Below are 22,031 nucleotides of genomic sequence, written 5' to 3' on the forward strand. Positions count from 1 at the left end.
TTTAAATGGTTCAATAGAACTCAAACTGCCATTCTGTAGCTTTGTAACAAAAGTCCACAGCCCATCTGGAGTGAGGTCTGAACTCAGTCACACTTAGAAAAGGCTCAAAAGCCATGCCTGTAGGTGGGGGCCGCATGCCATGTAATTACTACAGTCACTTCCTGGATATCCACCTTCAAACAGACATATGTCTCTCTGTGACTTAATTGGAAAATTCCCTCTTACATGACTTTTATAACTTGTCGTCCTCTACGTGAGGGGAATGTATTCAAATAATGAGGTAGAGATTATGAAAATTTGTCAAAATAGAGATGACTGTGAATGCTGAAGAGTGCTCAGAAGAGGGCTTGAGGTTTCAAAGCCGGTTTAAATGTCAACAGTTTGAGCCCAACCAAGGAGGTTTGGATGAGATCAAGTAAGGGAAGCACTTAATACAACTATCTGTGGCACAGAATTGTTAACAGAGCTAGAAATGGCACAGTTCAAGTTGCAGCTGGTGGAATCCAAATGCCAGATCCTGGATTTGGAACACATTGAGGCGTTAGGCATACAGCCAGCAAGACCCAATTGAAGGGCACATTGAGAGACATAAAAATGAGTAACTGGCCTTCAAGAAATAGAGACTTTCTAAATCCAGCTGACAGCTGCAGACAGCTGCAGTTAACTACCTTTCTCTGCCCCTCCCCCCCAATCAGAATATGAATTCTAGGCTACAGCATACCTAGGTGAGGTCTGTAGGTCTTGGGTAGAGATACTAGCAAGGGTTCTGCCTCAGGCAGCAACAAGGTAAACCTCTTGTCAATGTGGCTACCAACAGGGTGCCAGAAAAGTTCATGATGTGAATAAACACCTTATCTCTCCATAAGATGTAACCTTGACCTCTTCCAAGGTCAAGTTAGAAGTCAGCACTTCACCCAGCATTATAGCTAAGTTTATATGACCAGCATTTAAAAGGTCTTCAAGTGTGTTAGAAAGGAGATTGGAATTCATATCTTTAAATACAGACAGAAAGCCTGTGATCAACATGGAGAAACACATAATATGAGCAGGGAGGGTTTTGAAGTCTTAGCTAAGACTGACCAGGTATGTTTAATTAATCCAGTCTAAGCAATATTGCCTATTCTAGCTATCTGAAGTTACTTGGAAGCTAATACCAAAAATTACAAGATTAAAAGAACATAGAAGTTCTCGGAAATGTAAAAGAAGTCTAACTAAAACATATGCTCGGCATTCAGCCTAACTGAAACAATGTCAAGCTGGTTTAAATATGAGGCAAACATAGTCAGGAAAGCAAAAGCATGTTTACATAGCTATTTTTTTCTTCCTGGCTGTTTACGCATCCTTTCATCAGTTGCTTCCATGTTTCATTGTGAATACACTGTTCATTCAGTTCTTATAGGTACTAAATTCTGTGCCAAATAAACACATATGTGAAACAATAGTAATCTTATAGAACTCCTCTTACACATATATACAAATGTGTGGGACTAACTTAAAATCTCATGGAAAAAATGAGGTTGTGAGTTGGAAGAGTGAATTTATTTTCTTAAACCAGTCATGGTGTCACATGCTCTAATTCTAGTATTTGCAAAGCAGTCTCAGTAGCTTCCAGGGCTCAATATTAACCGTACAAGAGACCCTTTCTCAAGATTCTTCAACTTATTTTCTAAGAAATGCCATAAGTATGTAATACTGCTGGTGTATTATCCTTACCTCTTTCTCACTGCCAGACCGAGCCACCTTTAATTGTGACCCTGCGATAGCATAGACTTATTGGGAACAGAAACTTTAGCTGATATATTGCCTAGATCAGATTGACCTGCCTGCATCTTTTAAGCATTGATTGATTCAGGAGAGCCAGCTGTATATGAAAGCTAGCTAATCATGAGCTGATCTGAAAGACAGAAAATGACTGAGCAGCGAACGTCCCTCTTTGATTTCTGCTTCAAGCCAAGCTTGGGTGTTTGCCTTGATTTCCATCAGTGATGGACTGTGACCTGCAAATGTAAGCCAAGTAAATTCTTTTTTTCTCTATTTCTTTTTGTCAGAATGTTTATCAGAGCAACAAAAAGGAAATCAGAACACTGCCTGAAATATTGTTATAATATTCTTTATGGAAAAATTATATTTTTTTTCTTATCAGAAAATAGCTCCGTGTCAGCTTGGTACCAAGGAGAATGTTTACATTCTCAGAGCATTGCCAGGTCAGTGGTGTATTACTTAGTTCAACACAACAAACACAATTTGACTTTTTAGGGGTTTTTGTACAATTAAAAGAATACAAACTAAAAGAATTATGTTCTATTGTTTCAATCAATTGCTTAGGTTTTTTTTTTTTACTTATTGCTTGTTTTTAAAAATAACTACAATGATTCTGTTATTTAATCAGAATAAAAACAAATTTCTTAGAAATACATCAATTCACAGATCACATGAAACTCAAGAAGAAGGAAGATCAAAGTATGGATGCTTCAGTCCTACGTAAAAGGGAAAACATTCAAGGGAGGAAATACAAGGACAAAGTGTGGAGCAGAGACTGAAAGAAAAGCCATCCAGAGGCTACCCCACTCAGGGATCCATTCCATATACAGTCACCAAACCCAGACACTATTTTAGATGCTATGTAGTAGCTTCACATTCTACATGTGTGTTTGAGGGCATGCCCATGAGGGGTCTAGAATAAATGGTTCATCTTTAAATCTTTCAAATGAAAGCAACTCTTTCAGGATTATGTTGGAAAGGGCATATGTATTACTGATATAGCTGTCTCCTGAGAGGCTCTGCCAGTACCTGACAAATACAGGACCCCCATCCCCAGAGCTCCCAGGGACTAAGCCAGCAACCAAAGAGCACACATGATGGAAGGATCCATGGTTCCAGATGCATATGTGGCAGAGGATGGCCTTGTCAGACATCAATGGAATGAGAGACCCTTGGTCTTGTGAAGGCATGATGCCTCAGTGTAGGGGAATGCCAGGGTGGAGATGTGGGTATGGGTGGGTGGTGGTGTAAGCTTCCTCATAGAAACAAGGGAAAGGAGGAAGGGATAGGAGCTTTCGGGGGGGAGGGGGAAACCCGGAAATGGATAACATTTGAAATGTAAATAGATAAAATATCCAATAAAAAAGAAATACATCAGAAAAATATATTTTATTAATGACCACAAGCAAGAATCATGTATAGACTCTTGTAAGACAATACCACAAAAGCATGGAACATAGAAAGGTGTCATGTAACAGAGGCAGACTGTATCTCTAAAGTGTTCAGACACGAGGGAAGTAGATCCAGACAGGTCAGGGTGTGGTGCAAGTGGGGAGAAACCTCACTTATGGAGAAGTACTCCCAAAGAAGCATAGTGAGAAAGAGAGAAATTAGAGAAACAGAATCACAGTGGTATCAAGAACACATAGAAAGTGACAAAAATTGGGAATAAAATGACTTTCAAGGATGCACTAGCTGTGGTTTTAGAAAAGAAGATAAGAGCTAAAATTCACAAAATGCCAGTAGGAGAGCTTCAAAATTAGGCCAGCTTGGAAAGATACTTATGTGGCAAAATATGTGTGTTCACGTGACCAGTTCAGTCTTGAAATGGTATGCGAAAGACACAGAGATTTGAAAGACGATTTTCCGGCTCAAACTCTCTTGGTGTCACCAGGAGACACAATTACTAAGACTTGTAAAATAAAACGGCTTTCACATTCTACATGTGTGTTTGGTGGCATGCCCGCGAGGGGTCTAGAATAAATGGTTTATCTTAAAATCTTTCAAATCAATGCAACTTTTTCAGGATTATATTGGAAAGGGCATTTGAATGTTTTAAAAATTTCCAATGGTAATGTTCATGTTTTCTCAGCTTTTTCTTCTTCAAGGGGGGTTGCTTAACATATATAGCTAAATTCAGAAGAGTAAGTGCTTTAACATTTATATATGACATGTACAAAAATGAAATTTATTTTTGTGCATAGTGATATTTTATCACAGAGTAATTTCACTTAGTCTGACAGAAACAAAGCATGCAATATGCTCTCCATTTAGATTCATAGTACGTCTGAGCAGCACCGTAATATTTGAAAAATAATAAAGTATCATGAAGAAAATGTATTCATCATCTGGGTTTAAAGAAACTCAAAATTCCCTATACCATGAAACTTTTCTTCTATTTCTCCATTGTGAATAGAATATAAAGCAATTTACATTTTCAAAATTGATTCCAAACAATGTGAAGTTACATATTTTTTCAGGTTAAAAGGGAAATAGTGGTTATAGAACAGATTGATTACAGAAATTGCTGAAAATGACAAAGCATTATTAGGAAAAGAAATACTGTGAATAGTAGAAAGGAATAAATTAAAGATACACTGGGGTCTATGTGAGCATGATGATGTGAGTCATAATGTACTTTAATGGTGTTAAAATCTTAGTCCTTTAGTGTTAATATACATTACAAGTAGAAAAAAAAATCACCACAGGCAACACTAAAGCAGATAGTCTTTCTCTGTACCTGAATTTGTAAATGTGGAAATGTTGGAAGAGAGCAGGGAAGAAATAACTTAATTTTAAAGCAGTTTCAGTTTGCAAACCCTATGGAAATGTTGTGTTTAAGTCTTGCTTTAGATAAATACTATAGTCCATGTTCCTATATGTTGTTATTACCTGAGGGGGATTGCAACCCCATAGGAAGAACAGTAGTGTCAACTAACCTGACCTCCCAGAGCTCTCAGGGACTTAACAACCAACCAAAGTATACACATGGAGGAACTCATGTCTTTAGCTATGTATGTAGTAGAGAATTGCCTTATCTGGCATCAGTGGGAGGTGAAGCCATTGGTCCTGGGGAGGCTTGATGCCCCAGTGTAAGGGAATGCTAAGCAGTGAAGCAGAAATGGGTGGGTGAAGGAGCACCCTGATAGAGACAAAGGGGAGAGCAGATGGAATGTGGGGATTTGGAGGGGAAAACTGGGAGGGAGGATGACATTTCAAATTTAAATAAATAAAATAACCATATATATATATGTATATATATATATATGTTAAAATATTAGTTTTAGATAGTGAAAAAGGAGCAAGAAAGAAAGAGTCTTTGTATTTAGACAAAAATGTGGCAATGTAATTGCTTGACTGGATGCTGCTTATATTCTTATAATAAATACTGGTTCCTCAAGATGAGGTTGCAGATCCTCATATACTCAAGGTGATGCCATTTGAATCTTCTCTCCAATTTAACTGGTCGATAAATGGCTAGAGCCTGTAATTGGGCAGCGGAGGGAGAAAAGTGGGACTGGAGGTTCAAGTGACTATGTTGTAGGTAGAGAAAGGGAAGGAAGAGAAGAAGACAAAGGAGGAAGAAGCAGTCACAAACCAGAATTCTATGGACAGGAGAAACAGCGAGTAGCAGGAAACCTATATCTGGGGGATGAATTAGTATAGCCCCAGATCTTCCCAATCTGGGCTGATGGCTTGTAAATAGTATACCTGGATTCTGTATTCATAGTACCAAAAGCTCTGGTTTAGTGAACATGGGGACATTCTTCGAGGCAGCACCACAGCAGGGCTTCCCATTCCAGGACCTATTCTGATCCAGACAAAGCTCTTGTTGGTTTTCTCCATACCAGTACTATCTGTGCTGGTACTATGAGCTCTGATTCCAGGTCTCTTACGTTGATTTAGCTAGGCTGCTGAGTCACCTCCATCTCTCATTCCATCTTTAAATCTTTCAGCATCTCCTTTCAATGAACATCCTCTTTATTAGATCACTCTAAAGCTCCTTTTCTCATTTCTCCTGTGCATACAGACTGTTTCACAACTTAACCAAAATTCAGTACAAAATAAATAATTGCATTCAAGTATTGTTTAAAAATTAATAAGTAAACTTTCTTAAGACTGCAGTATTCTGAAAGGACAAGCTTCTGTAAGAGCTTGTGTTTGAGACAGCTCATGATTTACCGATGCTTATTGTGTGTGTGTGTGTGTGTGTGTGTGTGTGTGTGTAAATTCTGCTTTTAAATAGATCTATATCTATATCTATATCTATATCTATATCTATATCTATATCTATATCTATATCTATATCTATATCTATCTATCTATATATATATATATACTGCTGTTGGTCAACAATTTAAGCTTATATTTTTACCTTTTTTACCTTTTATTGACCTTTATTTACCTTTCTTTGCACCCCAATCCCACTCATCTTCCAATTCCTTTGTACCCACCCTCAGCCATTGCAATCTTCCTCCACAAATGAAAAAAGAAAAGTCTCCTGGAAGTTGTACTGTATCAGTGTGTCCTACAGTATACGCTTTAATACCCACTACTTTGCTCACAATGAGTCTTTCATCTGGTTTGAGACCGATGGCTTCTTCTACTCTATCAATACTAGATCCTCACTATGACTCATCTCTCCTATTCTGTTGCTGCCCTGTGTCCTGGACACCTTGTGGCTTTGTATCTATGTGACACACCTGTTCACATACTCCAGCCATTCATAGATGGGATAGATGTTGGTGTGGATCAACTCAAAGACCTGGATCTGTGCCTGCATTATAGGTGAGCAGATCAGTCTACCAGCTCTCCTGCACCTACAGAATTCAGAACTGTCAGGCACTGCTCAGGCTTGCTCATCCAATTTTGCCTCAAGCAATGGGTAGATCCTGATCTCCTTCTCTTACACCCTCAGGGTTGGCTCATCTGTGCCCATGCCAACAGGACCAGCTGAATTGTTCTGTCCAGGTGAGGTTCAGGACCTGCTCTCCACTTTTATGACCTCAGGTCCACCTTTCTCAGTGGTTGTAGGTAGAAAGATAGATGAGTGGATAAGACCTGCTTTCCCATGGTCATGTCCTCAGGCCATCCAACCTTAACCCTAGTAACCAGGGCAAACACTACAGTGCTTCCTGGAATAGGTGCCAGGTACTTCTACAACTACTGCAGCTGGCAAGTTATGTGGGCATTTGTCCTGCTCTCAGGCGTTTGGGGCCAGCTTTCCCATGATTCCCAGGTGAAGGGAAAATATGGTTCTTGGCAACAACACAATTCAGCACCTCAACATTGCCTTACACAGCATCTCTGTGTATGCACATTAGGCTGTTCTTCACCATCCTTGAGTCGCAATTTCCTCCTCTCTTAATTTTGCGCACATCCTTCTGGTCTTTGTCTTCCATCCCTCTACTACTTACTTGATCATCTTAGTGGTGCCTGGCACCTCTGCATGTCTGGAGTTGTCTCAGGAGTACCATGCCACACCTGTGCCATGTGGCACTGAGCAGGAGTAATCTCAGTTGTTGTCTGCCCACTACAGGCTCTGTAGAATCAGAGAGATCAATAATTCTTTAATCTAAATCAGTTTACAGGTATACCACATTCAGTAGATTTTCACCGTTACTCCCTTTTCCCCCAAATTTGTAGGGACAAGAGCTTCCAACAAAATATATATATATATTTTTTTTAAAAAGCTAGGCTAGACATGTTTCATTCAAGTTACCTGAACCTCTTTCTTCTATTTAGACATTATAAATTCTGGAACGGGAGTCAATTAGTTAAGACCAAAGGCCATACTTTTCAACTATTTTAGTTTATTATGGTTCTCTGTATTTTATACCAATGCTCATATTTATTTCTTTGGTTCGAGAGCCAGATACACATACACAAACACACATACAAGTATATATACCTCCCAAATGCAAAAACACACACACTAGAGAACACAAATAACAAAATTTAAAACAAGAAAAATCACTAGTATAATAAAATCTCCTGAAAATATTTTTGAAAAGTTTATTTTCTTTATAAAAGTACTATATGAAAAGTATTGCTATTTATCTTTTTTCCCTTTTTTTATTCGATATATTTTTTATTTACATTTCAAATGATTTCCCCTTTTCTAGCCCCCCACTCCCCGAAAGTCCCATAAGCCCCCTTCACTCCCCCTGTTCTCCCACCCACCCTTTCCACTTCCCAGTTCTGGTTTTGCTGAATACTGCTTCACTGAGTCTTTCCAGAACAAGGGGTCACTCCTCCTTTGTTCTTGTACCTCATTTGATGTGTGGATTATGTTTTGGGCATTCCAGTTTTCTAGGTTAATATCCACTTATTAGTGAGTGCATACCATGATTCACCTTTTGAGTCGGGGTTACCTCACTAACAATGATGTTCTCTAGCTCCATCCATTTGCCTAAGAATTTCATGAATTCGTTGTTTCTTTTTTTTTCTTTTTTTATTCGATATATTTTTTATTTACATTTCAAATGATTTCCCCTTTTCTAGCCCCCCACTCACCAAAAGTCCCATAAGCCCCCTTCTGTCCCCCTGTCCTCCCACCCACCCCTTCCCACTTCCCCATTCTGGTTTTGCCAAATACTGCTTCACTTAGTCTTTCCAGAACAAGGGGCCACTCCTCCTTTCTTCTTGTACCTCATTTGATCTGTGGATTATGTTTTGCATATTCCAGTTTTCAAGGTTAATATCCACTTATTAGTGAGTGCATACCATGATTCACCTTTTGAGTATGGGTTACCTCACTTAGTATGATGTTCTCTAGCTCCATCCATTTGCCTAAGAATTTCATGAATTCATTGTTTCTAATGGCTGAATAGTACTCCATTGTGTAGATATACCACATTTTTTGCATCCACTCTTCTGTTGAGGGATACCTGGGTTCTTTCCAGCATTTGGCAATTATAAATAGGTCTGCTATGAACATAGTAGAGCATGTATCCTTATTACATGGTGGGGAATCCTCTGGGTATATGCCCAGGAGTGGTATAGCAGGATCTTCTGGAAGTGAGGTGCCCAGTTTTCAGAGGAACCTCCAGACTGATTTCCAGAGTGGTTGTACCAATTTGCAACCCCACCAGCAATGGAGGAGTGTTCCTCTTTCTCCACAACCTCTCCAACACCTGCTGTCTCCTGAATTTTTAATCTTAGCCATTCTGACTGGTGTAAGGTGAAATCTCAGAGTTGTTTTGATTTGCATTTCCCTAATGACTAATGAAGTTGAGCATTTTTTAAGATGCTTCTCCGCCATCCGAAGTTCTTCAGGTGAGAATTCTTTGTTTAACTCTGTACCCCATTTTTTAATAGGGTTGTTTGGTTTTCTGGAGTCTAACTTCTTGAGTTTTTTATATATATTGGATATTAGCCCTCTATCTGATGTAGGATTGGTGAAGATCTTTTCCCAAATTGTTGGTTGCCGATTTGTCCTCTTGATGGTGTCCTTTGCCTTACAGAAACTTTGTAATTTTATGAGGTCCCATTTGTCAATTCTTGATCTTAGAGCATATGCTATTGGTGTTCTGTTCAGAAACTTTCTCCCTGTACCGATGTCCTCAAGGGTCTTCCCCAGTTTCTTTTCTATTAGCTTCAGAGTGTCTGGCTTTATGTGGAGGTCCTTGATCCATTTGGATTTGAGCTTAGTACAAGGAGACAAGGATGGATCAATTCACATTCTTCTGCATGCTGTCCTCCAGTTGAACCAGCACCATTTGTTGAAAAGGCTATCTTTTTTCTATTGGATGTTTTCAGCCTATTTGTCAAGGATCAATTGGCAATAGGTGTGTGGGTTCATTTCTGGATCTTCAATCCTGTTCCATTGATCCTCCTGCCTGTCACTGTACCAATACCATGCAGTTTTTAACACTATTGCTCTGTAGTATTGCTTGAGGTCAGGGATACTGATTCCCCCAGACTTTCTTTTGTTGCTGAGAATAGTTTTAGCTATCCTGGGTTTTTTGTTATTCCAGATGAATTTGATAATTGCTCTTTCTAACTCTGTGAAGAATTGAGTTGGGATTTTGATGGGTATTGCATTGAATCTGTATATTGCATTTGTCAAAATGGCCATTTTAACTATATTGATTCTACAAATCCATGAGCATGGGAGGTTTTCCCATTTTTGAGGTCTTCTTCCATTTCCTTCTTCAGAGTCTTGAAGGTCTTGTCATACAGATCTTTCACAAGTTTGGTAAGAGTCACCCCAAGATACTTTATACTGTTTGTGGTTATTGTGAAGGGGGTCATTTCCTTAATTTCTTTCTCAGCCTGCTTATCCTTTGAGTATAGGAAGGCCACTGATTTGCTTGTGTTGATTTTATAACATGCCACTTTGCTGAAGTTGTTTATCAGCTGTAGGAGTTCTCTAGTGGAGTTTTTTGGGTCACTTATGTAGACTATCATGTCATCTGCAAATAATGATAGTTTGAATTCTTCCTTTCCAATTTGTATCCCTTTGACCTCCTTATGTTGTCTAATTGCCTGAGCTAGTACCTCAAGTACAATATTGAAAAGATAAGGAGAAAGGGGGCCGCCCTGTCTAGTCCATGATTTTAGTGGGATTGCTTCAAGTTTCTCTCCATTTAGATTGATGCTGGCTACCGGTTTGCTGTATATTGCTTTTACTATGTTTAGGTATGGGCCTTGAATTCTTGTTCTGTCCAAGACTTTAAGCATGAAAGGATGCTGAATTTTGTCAAATGCTTTTTCAGCATCCAATGAAATGACCATGTGGTTTTTTTCTTTGAGTTTGTTGATATTTGCATCTATGTCCCCTGATTTCTTCCCAAGGTTTTCTATCTGCAAAGTTGTCTCCCTTTGAGTTTTCTTAGTTGTTTCTACTTCTGATTTTAGATCCTGGATGGTTTTGCTTAGCTCCTTCACTTGCTTGTTTGTGCTTTCCTGTAATTCTTTAAAAGATTTTCGTGTTTCCTCTTTCATGACCTCAGCCTGTTGACCAAAGTTCTCCTCTATTTCTTTAAGTGTGTTTTGTGTTTCCTCATTATTGGCTTTTGTATTCTCCTGGATTTCTTTCAATGATTTTTGTATTTCCCTTGCAAGGGCTTCTAACTTTTGATCCATTTTCTCCTCAATTTCTTTAAGTATGTCCTTCATGTGTTCCTGTACCAGCATCATGACCAGTGATTTTAAATCCAAATCTTGTTTTACTGGTGTCATGGGGAATCCAGGACATGCTGGTAAAGGAGAATTGGGTTCAGATGTTGCCATATTGCCTTGATTTCTGTTAGTGATGTTCCTGCGTTTGCCTTTTGCCATCTAGTTCTCACTGGTGTTTGTTGGTCTTGTCAATGCTGGACTCACCATTGCAAGCTGCCCCTTCCCAGTTGGCCTCTGGTGTACAGCTTACCTCCTGCACTGCCTGGAGACAGGGTGCTGTTGTCCAGGCTGTTCAGATCCTGAAGCAGACACCTGAAGGCTCCTGCTGGGGCCTGCTGGATTCACTGGAGCACACCGACTTCTCCCTGCTGGCCACCCTGAAGCCCCTCTTGCCTCTTGCAGGACCTGGAGATGTGGTGTTGCCGCCCAGGCTGATCTGGATCTGGAAGCGAAGAGATCTGAGGGCTCCAGCCAGAGGCCTCAGAACTGGAACCTATGCTCCATGCCACAGGAGCAAGCTGTGCTGTGAGCTCCCAGACTGCCTCTGGGTGCACACCAAGTCTCCCGCACTTCCTGGAGACCGAGTGCTGTGGCCCAGGCTGTTCCGATCCCAAAGCACGCACCTGAAGGCTCCTGCTGAGGCCCGCTGGATTCACCAGAGCACACCGACTTCTCCCCACTGGCCGCCTGGAAGCCCCTCTTGCCTCTTGCAGGACCTGGAGATGTGGTGTTGCCACCCTGGCTGATCTGGATCCAGAAGAGGAGAGATCTGAGGGCTCCCGCCAGAGGCCTCAGGACTGGAACCTAAGCTCCTTGCCACAGGAGCAAGCTGTGCTGTGAGCTCCCAGACTGCCTCTGGGTGCACACCAGGTCTCCCGCACTTCCTGGAGACTGAGTGCTGTGGCCCAGGCTGTTCAGATCCCAAAGCAGGCACCTGAAGGCTCCTGCTGGGGCCCGCTGGATTCACCAGAGCACACCGACTTCTCCCCGCTGGCTGCCCGGAAGCCCCCTATTGCTATTTATCTTATTAGTGAGAAAAATCAGAAATTTTTACAACAAAATAAATACATGTAATAACACATAAATAGAAATATACATAATCAGAATTATACTTTTAAACTTAAAATAAGTGCATCTGCACCAAAAAACCCTAATTATGTTTCATGAAATATTTGAAACCTTTTAGGAAACTTCCTTTTTAATCTGTTCTTCTACTCTTGACCATGAATTTCTAATATTGCTCTAGATATCCCAAAGTTTTCCATTCAGTAGATTTATTCTGATGCAGATCAGTGAGAGTTCTATCCTTCCATATACACATTCTTAAGTCTACACTTCTAGAGGTTCACAGTAGTGTACAATTGCTAAGTACCTCAAATGTGCTATAATCTGAGATATACTACATGAAATAATTTATATATGACAAAAAAACAAGGTAAAGAACTATTTGACTACACAATATCTACAGAGTACATACATAGTCCATTTTCTTAAGTCTTTTCTAAATTTGCTGATGTTCAAGTCCTGTTGTGTATTTCATACTAGATGTCCACACCTGTGAATTGTGTAGGTGGTACCATTATCACTGATCATAAACCTTTACAAACATCACATTCATATTAAATTAAGAATCTTAAATTGCCTGTATTCCTGGATACCTTCTGATACCAGGAATGGCAAGGTAGGACACTAAGCCCCAAGCCCTTGCCTATTAGGTTCCCTTGGAATGTACCCAAAAGTGACAAACTACTCTGGATCCCCTGTGCTTTGTTTTCTAATCCAAAATTCTTCCTGAAATACTGGAGCCCTGCCTGGACCAGAGTCTACCAGGTGAGAACCCTCTTTCCCAATTCCCTTCCTTCCTGGTACTCTGCGGTAGGCTCTGCAACACTGAGCTGCTGCCTATCCCCTGAGCTCCATTTTCCAGAGCACATCTCCGCCTGCACTCCTGGAGGCCACCTGGTACCTGTAACAGCCAAGTAGGATCCTGCCTCAGGACCATTGCCTGCCAGGTCACCTTATGTCAAATTCAGCAGCAGCAAAATGCACTCCATCCCCTACACTCCATTTTCTAGATCAAAACCCTGCCTGTATTCCCAGAAGCCTGTATGCAAAAGGAACAAATGGCCCACAATCCTGCCTGCATTTCTAGAGACCTGCGGGGACCAGAGACAACCAGATGGCTAAAGGCCAGCATAAGAAGATTCAGGGCAAGGTGGCACCCCCAGAACCCAGGAGTCCTACTATAGCAAGCCCTGGATATCCTAATACAACTGAAACACAAGAAAATCACCATAAATCCAATCTTAGGAAGAGGATAGTGGCCTTTCAAGGGGAAATTAATAAATCCCTCAAAGAAATGAAAATCAAACATGAAAAATATGAAAAAATCTATAAAAGAACTGAAAATGAAAATAGAGATACTAAAAGAAACACAAATTGAGGGAATCCTGGTATGATGGTTTGTATATGCTTGTTCCAGGGAGTGGCACTATTTAGGAGGTAGCCCAGTTGGAGTAGGTGGTATTACTGTGGGCATGGGCTTTAAGACCTCTTCTAGCTGCCTGAAAGCCAGTCTTCTAGGAGCCTTCAGATGAAGATGCAGAACTCTCTGTTCCTCCTGCACAAAGAGTTCAGATGAAGATGCACAACTCTCTGTTCTGCCTGCCTGGATGCCTGGATGCCTGGATGCCTGGATGCCTGGATGCCTGGATGCCTGGATGCCTGGATGCCTGGATGCCTGGATGCCTGGATGCCTGGATGCCTGGATGCCTGGATGCCTGGATGCCTGGATGCCTGGATGCCTGGGTGCCTGGATGCCTGGATGCCTGGATGCCTGGATGCCTGGATGCCTGGATGCCTGGATGCTACTATGTTCCTGCCTTGATGATACTAGACTGAAATTCTGAACCTGTAAGACAGCCCCAATTAAATGTCATCCTTATAAGAGTTACCATAGCCATGGAGTCTCTTTTTAATAGTAACACCCTAACTAAGACACCTGGAGATACAAACCTACGTAAGTACATAATAATAATAATGAAGAAGAAGAAGAAAGATTCTCAGATGTAGAAGATACAATAGAAGAAATTAATACATCAGGCAAAGAAAATGTTAAATCTAAAAAGGTATTGATACAAAATATCCAGGAAATCTGGGACATCATAAAAAGATCAAACCTAAGAATAATAGGAATTGAAGAAGATTCCCAGTCCTAAAGCCCAGAAAATATTTTCAAGAAAATCATAGCTGGTTCTTTGAGAAAATCAACAAGATAGATAAACCTTTAGCCAGACTGACCAAAGGGCACAGAGAAAGTATCCAAATTAACAAACTTAGAAATGAAAAGGGAGATATAACAATGGAAACGGAAACTGAGGAAATCCAAAAAATCATCAGATCCTACTACAGGAGCCTATACTCAACACAACTGGAGAATCTGGAGGAAATGGACAATTTCCTTGACAGATACCAAATACCAAAATTAAATCAGGACCAAATAGATCATCTAAACAGTCCCATAACACCTAAAGAAATAGAAGGAGTCATAGAAAGTCTTCCAACCAAAAAAAGCACAGGACCAGATGGCTTCAGTGCAGAATTCTACCAGACCTTCAAAGAAGAGTTAACACCAATACTCTTCAAACTATTCCACAAAATAGAAACAGAAGGAACACTACCCAATTCCTTCTATGAAGCCACAATTACGCTGATGCCAAAACCACACAAAGATCCAACAAAGAAAGAGAACTTCAGACCAATTTCCCTTATGAACATCGATGCAAAAATACTCAATAAAATTCTTGCCAACCGAATCCAAGAACACATCAAAATGATCATCCACCATGATCAAGTAGGCTTTATCCCAGGAATGCAGGGTTGGTTCAATATACGGAAATCCATCAATGCAATCCACTACATAAACAAACTCAAAGAAAAAAAAAACATGGTCATTTCATTGGATGCTGAAAAAGCATTTGACAAAATTTAGCATCCTTTCATGCTTAAAGTCTTGGAAAGAACAGGAATTCAAGGCCCATACCTAAACATAGTAAAAGCAATATACAGCAAACCGGTAGCCAGCATCAAACTAAATGGAGAGAAACTTGAAGCAATACCACTAAAATCAGGGACTAGACAGGGCTGCCCCCTCTCTCCTTATCTTTTCAATATTGTACTTGAAGTACTAGCTCGGGCAATTCGACAACATAAGGAGGTCAAAGGGATACAAATTGGAAAGGAAGAAGTCAAACTATCATTATTTGCAGATGACATGAGTGTCTACCAAAGTGACCCAAAAAACTCCACTAGAGAACTCCTGCAGCTGATAAACAACTTCAGCAAAGTGGCATGTTATAAAATCAACACAAGCAAATCAGTGGCCTTCCTATACTCAAAGGATAAGCAGGCTGAGAAAGAAATTAGGGAAATGACCCCCTTCACAATAGCCACAAACAGTATAAAGTATCTTGGGGTGACTCTTACCAACCATGGGAAAGATCTGTATGACAAGAACTTCAAGACCCTGAAGAAGGAAATGGAAGAAGACCTCAAAAAATGGGAAATCCTCCCATGCTCGTGGATCAGCAGGACCAATATAGTTAAAATGGCCATTTTGCCAAAAGCAATATACAGATTCAATGCAATACCCATCAAAATCCCAACTCATTTCTTCACAGAGTTAGAAAGAGTAATTAACAAATTCATCTGGAATAACAAAAAACCCAGGATAGCTAAAACTATTCTCAGCAAGAAAAGAAATTCTGGGGGAATCAGTATCCCTGACCTCAAGCAATACTACAGAGCAATAGTGTTAAAAATTGCATGGTATTAGTACAGTGACAGGCAGGCAGATCAATGGAACAGGATTGAAGATCCAGAAATGAACCCATACACCTATGGCCACTTGATCCTCGACAAAGGGGCTTAAAACATCCAATGGAAAAAAGATAGCCTTTTCAACAAATGGTGCTGGTTCAACTGGAGGTCAGCATGCAGAAGAATGCGAATTGATCCATCCTTGTCTCCTTGTACTAAGCTCAAATCCAAATGGATCAAGGACCTCCACATAAAGCCAGACACTCTGAAGCTAATAGGAAAGAAAGTGGGGAAGACCCTTGAGGACATCGGTACAGGGAGAAAGTTTCTGAACAGAACACCAATAGCGTATGCTCTAAGATCAAAAATTGACAAATGGGACCTCATAAAATTACAGTTTCTGTACGGCAAAGGACACCATCAAAAGGACAAATCGGCAACCAACAAATTTGGAAAAGATCTTCACCAATACATCAGATAGAGGGCTAATATCCAATATATATAAAGAACTCAAGAAGTTAGACTCCAGAAAACCAAACAACCCTATTAAAAAATGGGGTACAGAGTTAAACAAAGAATTCTCACCTGAAGAATTTCGGATGGCAGAGAAGCATCTTAAAAAATGCTCAACTTCATTAGTCATTAGGGAAATGCAAATCAAAACAACCCTGAGATTTCATCTTACACCAGTCAGAATGGCTAAGATTAAAAATTCAGGAGACAGCAGGTGTTAGAGAGGGTGTGGAGAAAGAGGAACACTCCTCCACTGCTGGTGGGGTTGCAAATTGGTACAACCACTCTGGAAAGCAATCTGGCGGTTCCTCCGAAAACTGGGCACCTCACTTCCAAAAGATCCTGCTATACCACTCCTGGGCATATACCCAGAGGATTCCCCACCATGTAATAAGGATACATGCTCTACTATGTTCATAGCAGCCCTATTTATAATTGCCAGATGCTGGAAAGAACCCAGGTATCCCTCAACAGAAGAGTGGATGCAAAAAATGTGGTATATCTACACAATGGAGTACTATTCAGCCATTAGAAACAATGAATTCATGAAATTCTTAGGCAAATGGATGGAGCTAGAGAACATCATACTAAGTGAGGTAACCCAGACTCAAAAGGTGAATCATGGTATGCACTCACTAATAAGTGGATATTAACCTAGAAAACTGGAATACCAAAAACATAACCCACACATCAAATGAGGTACAAGAAGAAAGGAGGAGTGGTTCCTTGTTCTGGAAAGACTCAGTGAAGCAGTATTCGGCAAAACCAGAACGGGGAAGTGGGAAGGGGTGGGTGGGAGGACAGGAGAAGAGAAAGGGGCTTATGGGACTTTTGGGGAGTGGGGGGTCTATAAAAGGGGAAATCATTTGAAATGTAAATAAAAAAAATTTAAAAAAAAGATAAAGTTTCCTCAACCTAGTAAAAAAGATGCCTATAAACTTACATAAACCTTATAGAACAGCCAATAGATGAACCAGAAAATAACGTCCTCCCATCACATAATAATTAAAACACTAAATATATAGAACAAACAAAAAACTGTAAGGGAAAAGGACAAGTAACTTACAAAGACAGACCTATAAGACTTACATTGGTCTTTTCTACAGAGACTCTAGAAGCCAGAAGCCTGGAAAGCTGCTCTCCAGTCTCTAAGAGACTACAGATGCAAACCCAGACTAGTACATACAGCAAAACTTTCAATCTCCATAGATGGAGCAAACAAGATATTCTGTGGCAAAACCAAATTTAAAAAATATTTATCTGCAAGTTCAGTCCAGCAGAAGATAATAGAGGGAAAACTTCAACTCAAGGAAGTTGAGTACATCCAAGAAAACACAAGAAATAAATAATCTCACACCAGCAAAACCAAAATAATGGAAAGACACTACCTCTACCACCACCAAAATAACAGTAATTATCAATCCTTGTTCATTAATTTTTCTCAACATCAATGGACACAATTACATAATAAAAAGACACAGGTGAACAGAATGGATGTGAAACAGGATTTCTATTTCTGTTGCATACAAGAAATATATCTCAGCATCAAAGATAGACATTACCTCATAGAAATGTGTGAAAAAAGAATTTTTCTAAGCAAATGGATCCAAGATGCAAGCAATAACAGGCATTTCTAATATATAACAATATAGACTTTCACCCAAATTTAAACAAATTGGAAGGGTAAAGATACTTTTTATTCACCGAAGAAAAAATCCACTAAAGATGATATCTCAATTCTGAATAGCTATGCCCCAAATGTAAGGGTACACACATTCATAAAAATATTAAAGTTTAAATTATATATCAAATCCCACACATTAATAGTGGGAGACTTCAAAACCTCACTCTCACCAATGCACAAGTCATCCTGACAGAAACTAATCAGAGAATGAAACTAATAATCCTATGACTATAGTCCTAATGGACCTAATAGGTATCCATGGAATATTTCATCCCCAAACAAAAGAAATACATTCTTCTCAGCACCTCACAAAGCTCTCTCCAAAACTAACCACATACTTGGTCATAAAACAAAATGAAAGAAAATTGAATTAATCCCCTGTATTTTATCAGACCACCGTGGATTACAGCTAGACATCAAGGACAATAGAAACAAGAGAAAGTCAACAAAATCATGGGAACTGAACAACTCTCTACTCAATGATTACTGGGACAAGGAAGAAATAAAGATAAAAATTAAATAGCTTCTAGCATTCAATGAAAATGAAGGCATTATTTACTCAAACTTATGGGACACAGTGAAAGTGCTGAGAGGAAAGTTCATAGCAGTATGTGGGTTTGTAAAGAAATTGGAGAGATCTCATGCTAATTACTTAAGATCTACTGGAAAGCTCTAGAACAAAAAGGCAAACATACACAAGAAGAGTAGATAACAGGAAATAATCAAACTTGGGGCTAAAATCAATAGATTAGAAACAAAAATAACAATAGAAAGAATCAACAAAACTAAGAGTTGATTCTTTGAGAAAATCAACAAGATGAACACACCTTACCAAACTAAAAGGTAGGGAGAGAAATCTAAATTAACAAAATTAGAAATGAACAGGGAACATAACAATAGACACTGAAGAAATTCAACGGTCTTGCTTCAAAAAAAAAAAAACATATTTCATGAAACTGGAAAAATCTAAAGGAAATGGGTGGTTTTCTTGATAGATACCACTTACCAAAGTTAAATTAAGAACAGGTAAACAATTTAAATTGACTTATAACCCCAGAGGAAATAAAGTCTCACAACTCCCCCACAGCCCTCCCCCAACTGCCCCCCCCAAATAGCCCAGGGCCTAATGCCTTTAGCACAGAACTGACTTACAAAGAACACTTTATACCAATACTCTTCAAACTATTTCACAGAATAAGAATACCCAAATCAGGCTTGGGCCCACTCAGCTCATAGAGACAGGGGTCATGTTATAATAAATCTAATTAGCCTTCTGTTTCCCAGCCAGAGAACTGGCTTCTCAAAAATCATGCGACAAGTGGTCCACTAATCTGGCTGATACACTTGGAAGACCTCTACACTGATGAAGCACTTCCTCTCTTATCCTTTTATCTCCAGTCTTCCCTGACTCTAGTTACATAAGCTAGCCCAGCTATTTCAATAAATGAGGTGTCCTCCAAAACAGTCGTCCAGGTCATTCATAGCCACTGTACATACTGCTACCTGAGAACTCACCTCATCCTGCAGCTAGTCTGTTTAACTACCATTATAAACTCTTTTGTTTATTTCTTATCAGCAAAAGGCAAATATATGTAGAAAATGTATGTAAGAAAGCTCAGCATAAAAGCTGTAAATTATGCTTTGTTTAATTAAAACTTATTAGAAGTTTCTCTAGCTCCCCCCCCATCTTATATCTTATCTCCTGTTCCCTTACAGTCTTTCTCACAATCAACAATAAAACTCATTATTTTTAAGGTCCAACTGGGAAATTTTTAATATAGGCTTATCTACACATGTTAATGTGAAAACTTTTCTTTCTGAATCACTACAATAAAATCAGTACAGGTAAGCAACAACATTTTAAAGTAAGGCTATGACAAAGTTTAAATGTTTAAGGGACTATGTAAGAGTCAGTTGAACAATTTTGGAAATATAAATACAAAAGTTAAAAGAGTAGTAATAACAATTCTGTTGTTTTTAAAATATAGATTAATTTAATAATAATTAAATTATTATTATTATTATCATTATTATTATTATTATTATTATTAATTGAGAATATAATGGTGACCTTAACTATGCTTTAGATCTAGTGTTGTTAGGGCTGATCTAAAAAGGTGTGTGAAGTCAAATTTGAATTCATTCTATCCTGTGTTCTACACCTCTTCATTTTCTTAAAATATATGAAGACATTGTTTCAGTTTTCAATAAAATAAATACAAGTGGCTATAAATCATCCACTTTAAAGCTCTTAATTCCTAAAAAAGTGAAAAATAGGATCTTAGTAAATTACAGGTAAAAGTGAATAGAAAACTGATTGTAAAATATAAAATAGTATAGACTTCTTGTGTTTGAAGGTTTGCTTCAGACTAAGAATATGTAGTAATACTGATTATTTTTTTCTCAAGGCATGGCAACTCCATAACTCTTTCTCTGCTCTCCTTACTTTCTACTTTTACAACAGTGTAGGAGAAGAAGAAGGAAAACACAGGCTGCATTGATATTCTGTAGAGTGCACAACTGGTATGTTTAGAGAGAAAATATTTACCTTATTTGCTGAAATTGTAAAAGTAGAAGCAAAGGTTATGCTGAGATTTCATATTGCTTCATAGTTTTATATCAGTTAAAGATATATAAACTATCACACATAGTTATATCAGAGTATAAAATCTCATGAATTATTAATAATTAAGTGTAAGATTGGTGTAGGGTTCTGTAATATGCAGGGAAGAGTGTCAAAAACAAAACCAATATAAAAATTAGACAAACAGAAGCAACAAAATATAAAGTCTAAATAGTAGTCATTGTTATTCAGTTTCTTTTCATTTTTGGAACAAATGAATCTACAGATCATAGCTAGACCTTATAAAATTCATTTTAAGGTGCAGATAAACATAAGAAATTGAATTATACTAAGGACACAAAAATATGAGCTGTGAAGTTTGTTTATTATTGATTTAAAGAGAAATTTACGTGTTCCTATAAATCCCAGTAAAGAAATACAAAACCAATAAAATCTCAAATTTCTGATCATGTGAATATGATACATTTTTAATTTGTATTGGCTGCTATAACAGTCAAACTTAGGACTCAAATTTGCTTCATAATGTCACTATTTAATTCAGATATCCACAGGTGAATTAAGACATAGGTTCTAGGATGTAAGAACTCTTGCTAGCAGTGAATCCTGAGCTCAGTGTAATAGTGTCTTCTCTACGAAGGTGAAATAAATAAAGTGAGTGTTGCATTAATCTTCACAGAAAGTTCAGTTATCTTCAAAGGATAAAAATGATATCCTTTGAAAAAAGAAATAAAAAGGATAAAAAATCATCAACATCATTAATAAAAAAAAGTAATTCTACCACATTAGAAAAGGCATATTATTCAGAGCTGAGAATTTCAGCTGATTTCCAGTTTGGACCTAAAACTTTAAGTAACAGTATCCTCCTTTCGTAGCCTATAAAATCAATGTATGCTGATAATGATATTTTATCATATATATATATATATATATATATATATATATATATATATAATGAAATATATATATATATATTTCAGCCACTATTGAAGAAGAACTTATAATGTTCTGCTGTGAAGCAAGAGGCAAAGAGAATCGATTGTGCTACTACACTGATGCCACAGATGCTGCTGCGACCAAGATCTCCAATGAGGTATCAAAACCCCTGGCCCACCATATCCCTGTGGGAAAGATCTGTGAGAAGCTGAAGAACAAAGACAGCCAGATCTGCGAGCTGAGGTACTACAAGCAGATTGACCTGAGCACAGTGGACCGGAAGAAGCTCCGGGTGAAAGAGCTGAAGAAGATCCGGGACGACTCGAGGGAGACGTGCAAAGGCTGTGCAGAAAAGTCTGACTGGATCCAGAGGATAAATGAACTGATGCCTAAATATGCCCCCAAGGCAGCCAGCACACGAACTGATCAGTAGTCTGCCCAATACCTGCTGCACCTGAGGGGAAAAACAGTTCATTTGTCTCTTCCCCAAACAACCATTTTGTAATTTATTTTCTAAGCCGGCTCCTGACAATGAGACAAAGCCGGAGCTTTCCTATTGATGATGTTGGCTCTGCAGTTGCCACCTCACCCCCATCCCCAAGTGGGGAGAAA

The 22,031-nt window shown here is 38.9% G+C and overlaps 1 protein-coding gene across 1 annotated transcript; it reads left to right on the forward strand.

Annotated features, from left to right (window-relative positions):
* The first annotated feature begins 311 nt into the window (after positions 1–311).
* LOC127683565 (mesencephalic astrocyte-derived neurotrophic factor-like) lies at positions 312–21,852 on the forward strand. Its single transcript, XM_052180909.1, has 3 exons — positions 312–415; positions 6,680–6,732; positions 21,464–21,852. The coding sequence occupies exons 1-3, from the start codon at positions 312–314 to the stop codon at positions 21,850–21,852; spliced, it is 546 nt and encodes a 181-aa protein (XP_052036869.1).
* Positions 21,853–22,031: the final 179 nt, after the last annotated feature.

This window comes from Apodemus sylvaticus, chromosome 4 (assembly GCF_947179515.1).
Source record: "Apodemus sylvaticus chromosome 4, mApoSyl1.1, whole genome shotgun sequence".
Lineage (NCBI taxonomy): Eukaryota > Metazoa > Chordata > Mammalia > Rodentia > Muridae > Apodemus > Apodemus sylvaticus.

What these genes read in the sequence shown, in the direction of transcription:
- LOC127683565 (XM_052180909.1), top strand. Translation starts at nt 312, where the DNA reads ATGACTGTGAATGCTGAAGAGTGCTCAGAAGAGGGCTTGAGGTTTCAA. An exon ending in GGAGGTTTGGATGAGATCAA is followed by an intron (nt 416 to 6,679) that starts GTAAGGGAAGCA and finishes TTACACCCTCAG; the next exon opens with GGTTGGCTCATCTGTGCCCA. An exon ending in AGCTGAATTGTTCTGTCCAG is followed by an intron (nt 6,733 to 21,463) that starts GTGAGGTTCAGG and finishes TATATATTTCAG; the next exon opens with CCACTATTGAAGAAGAACTT.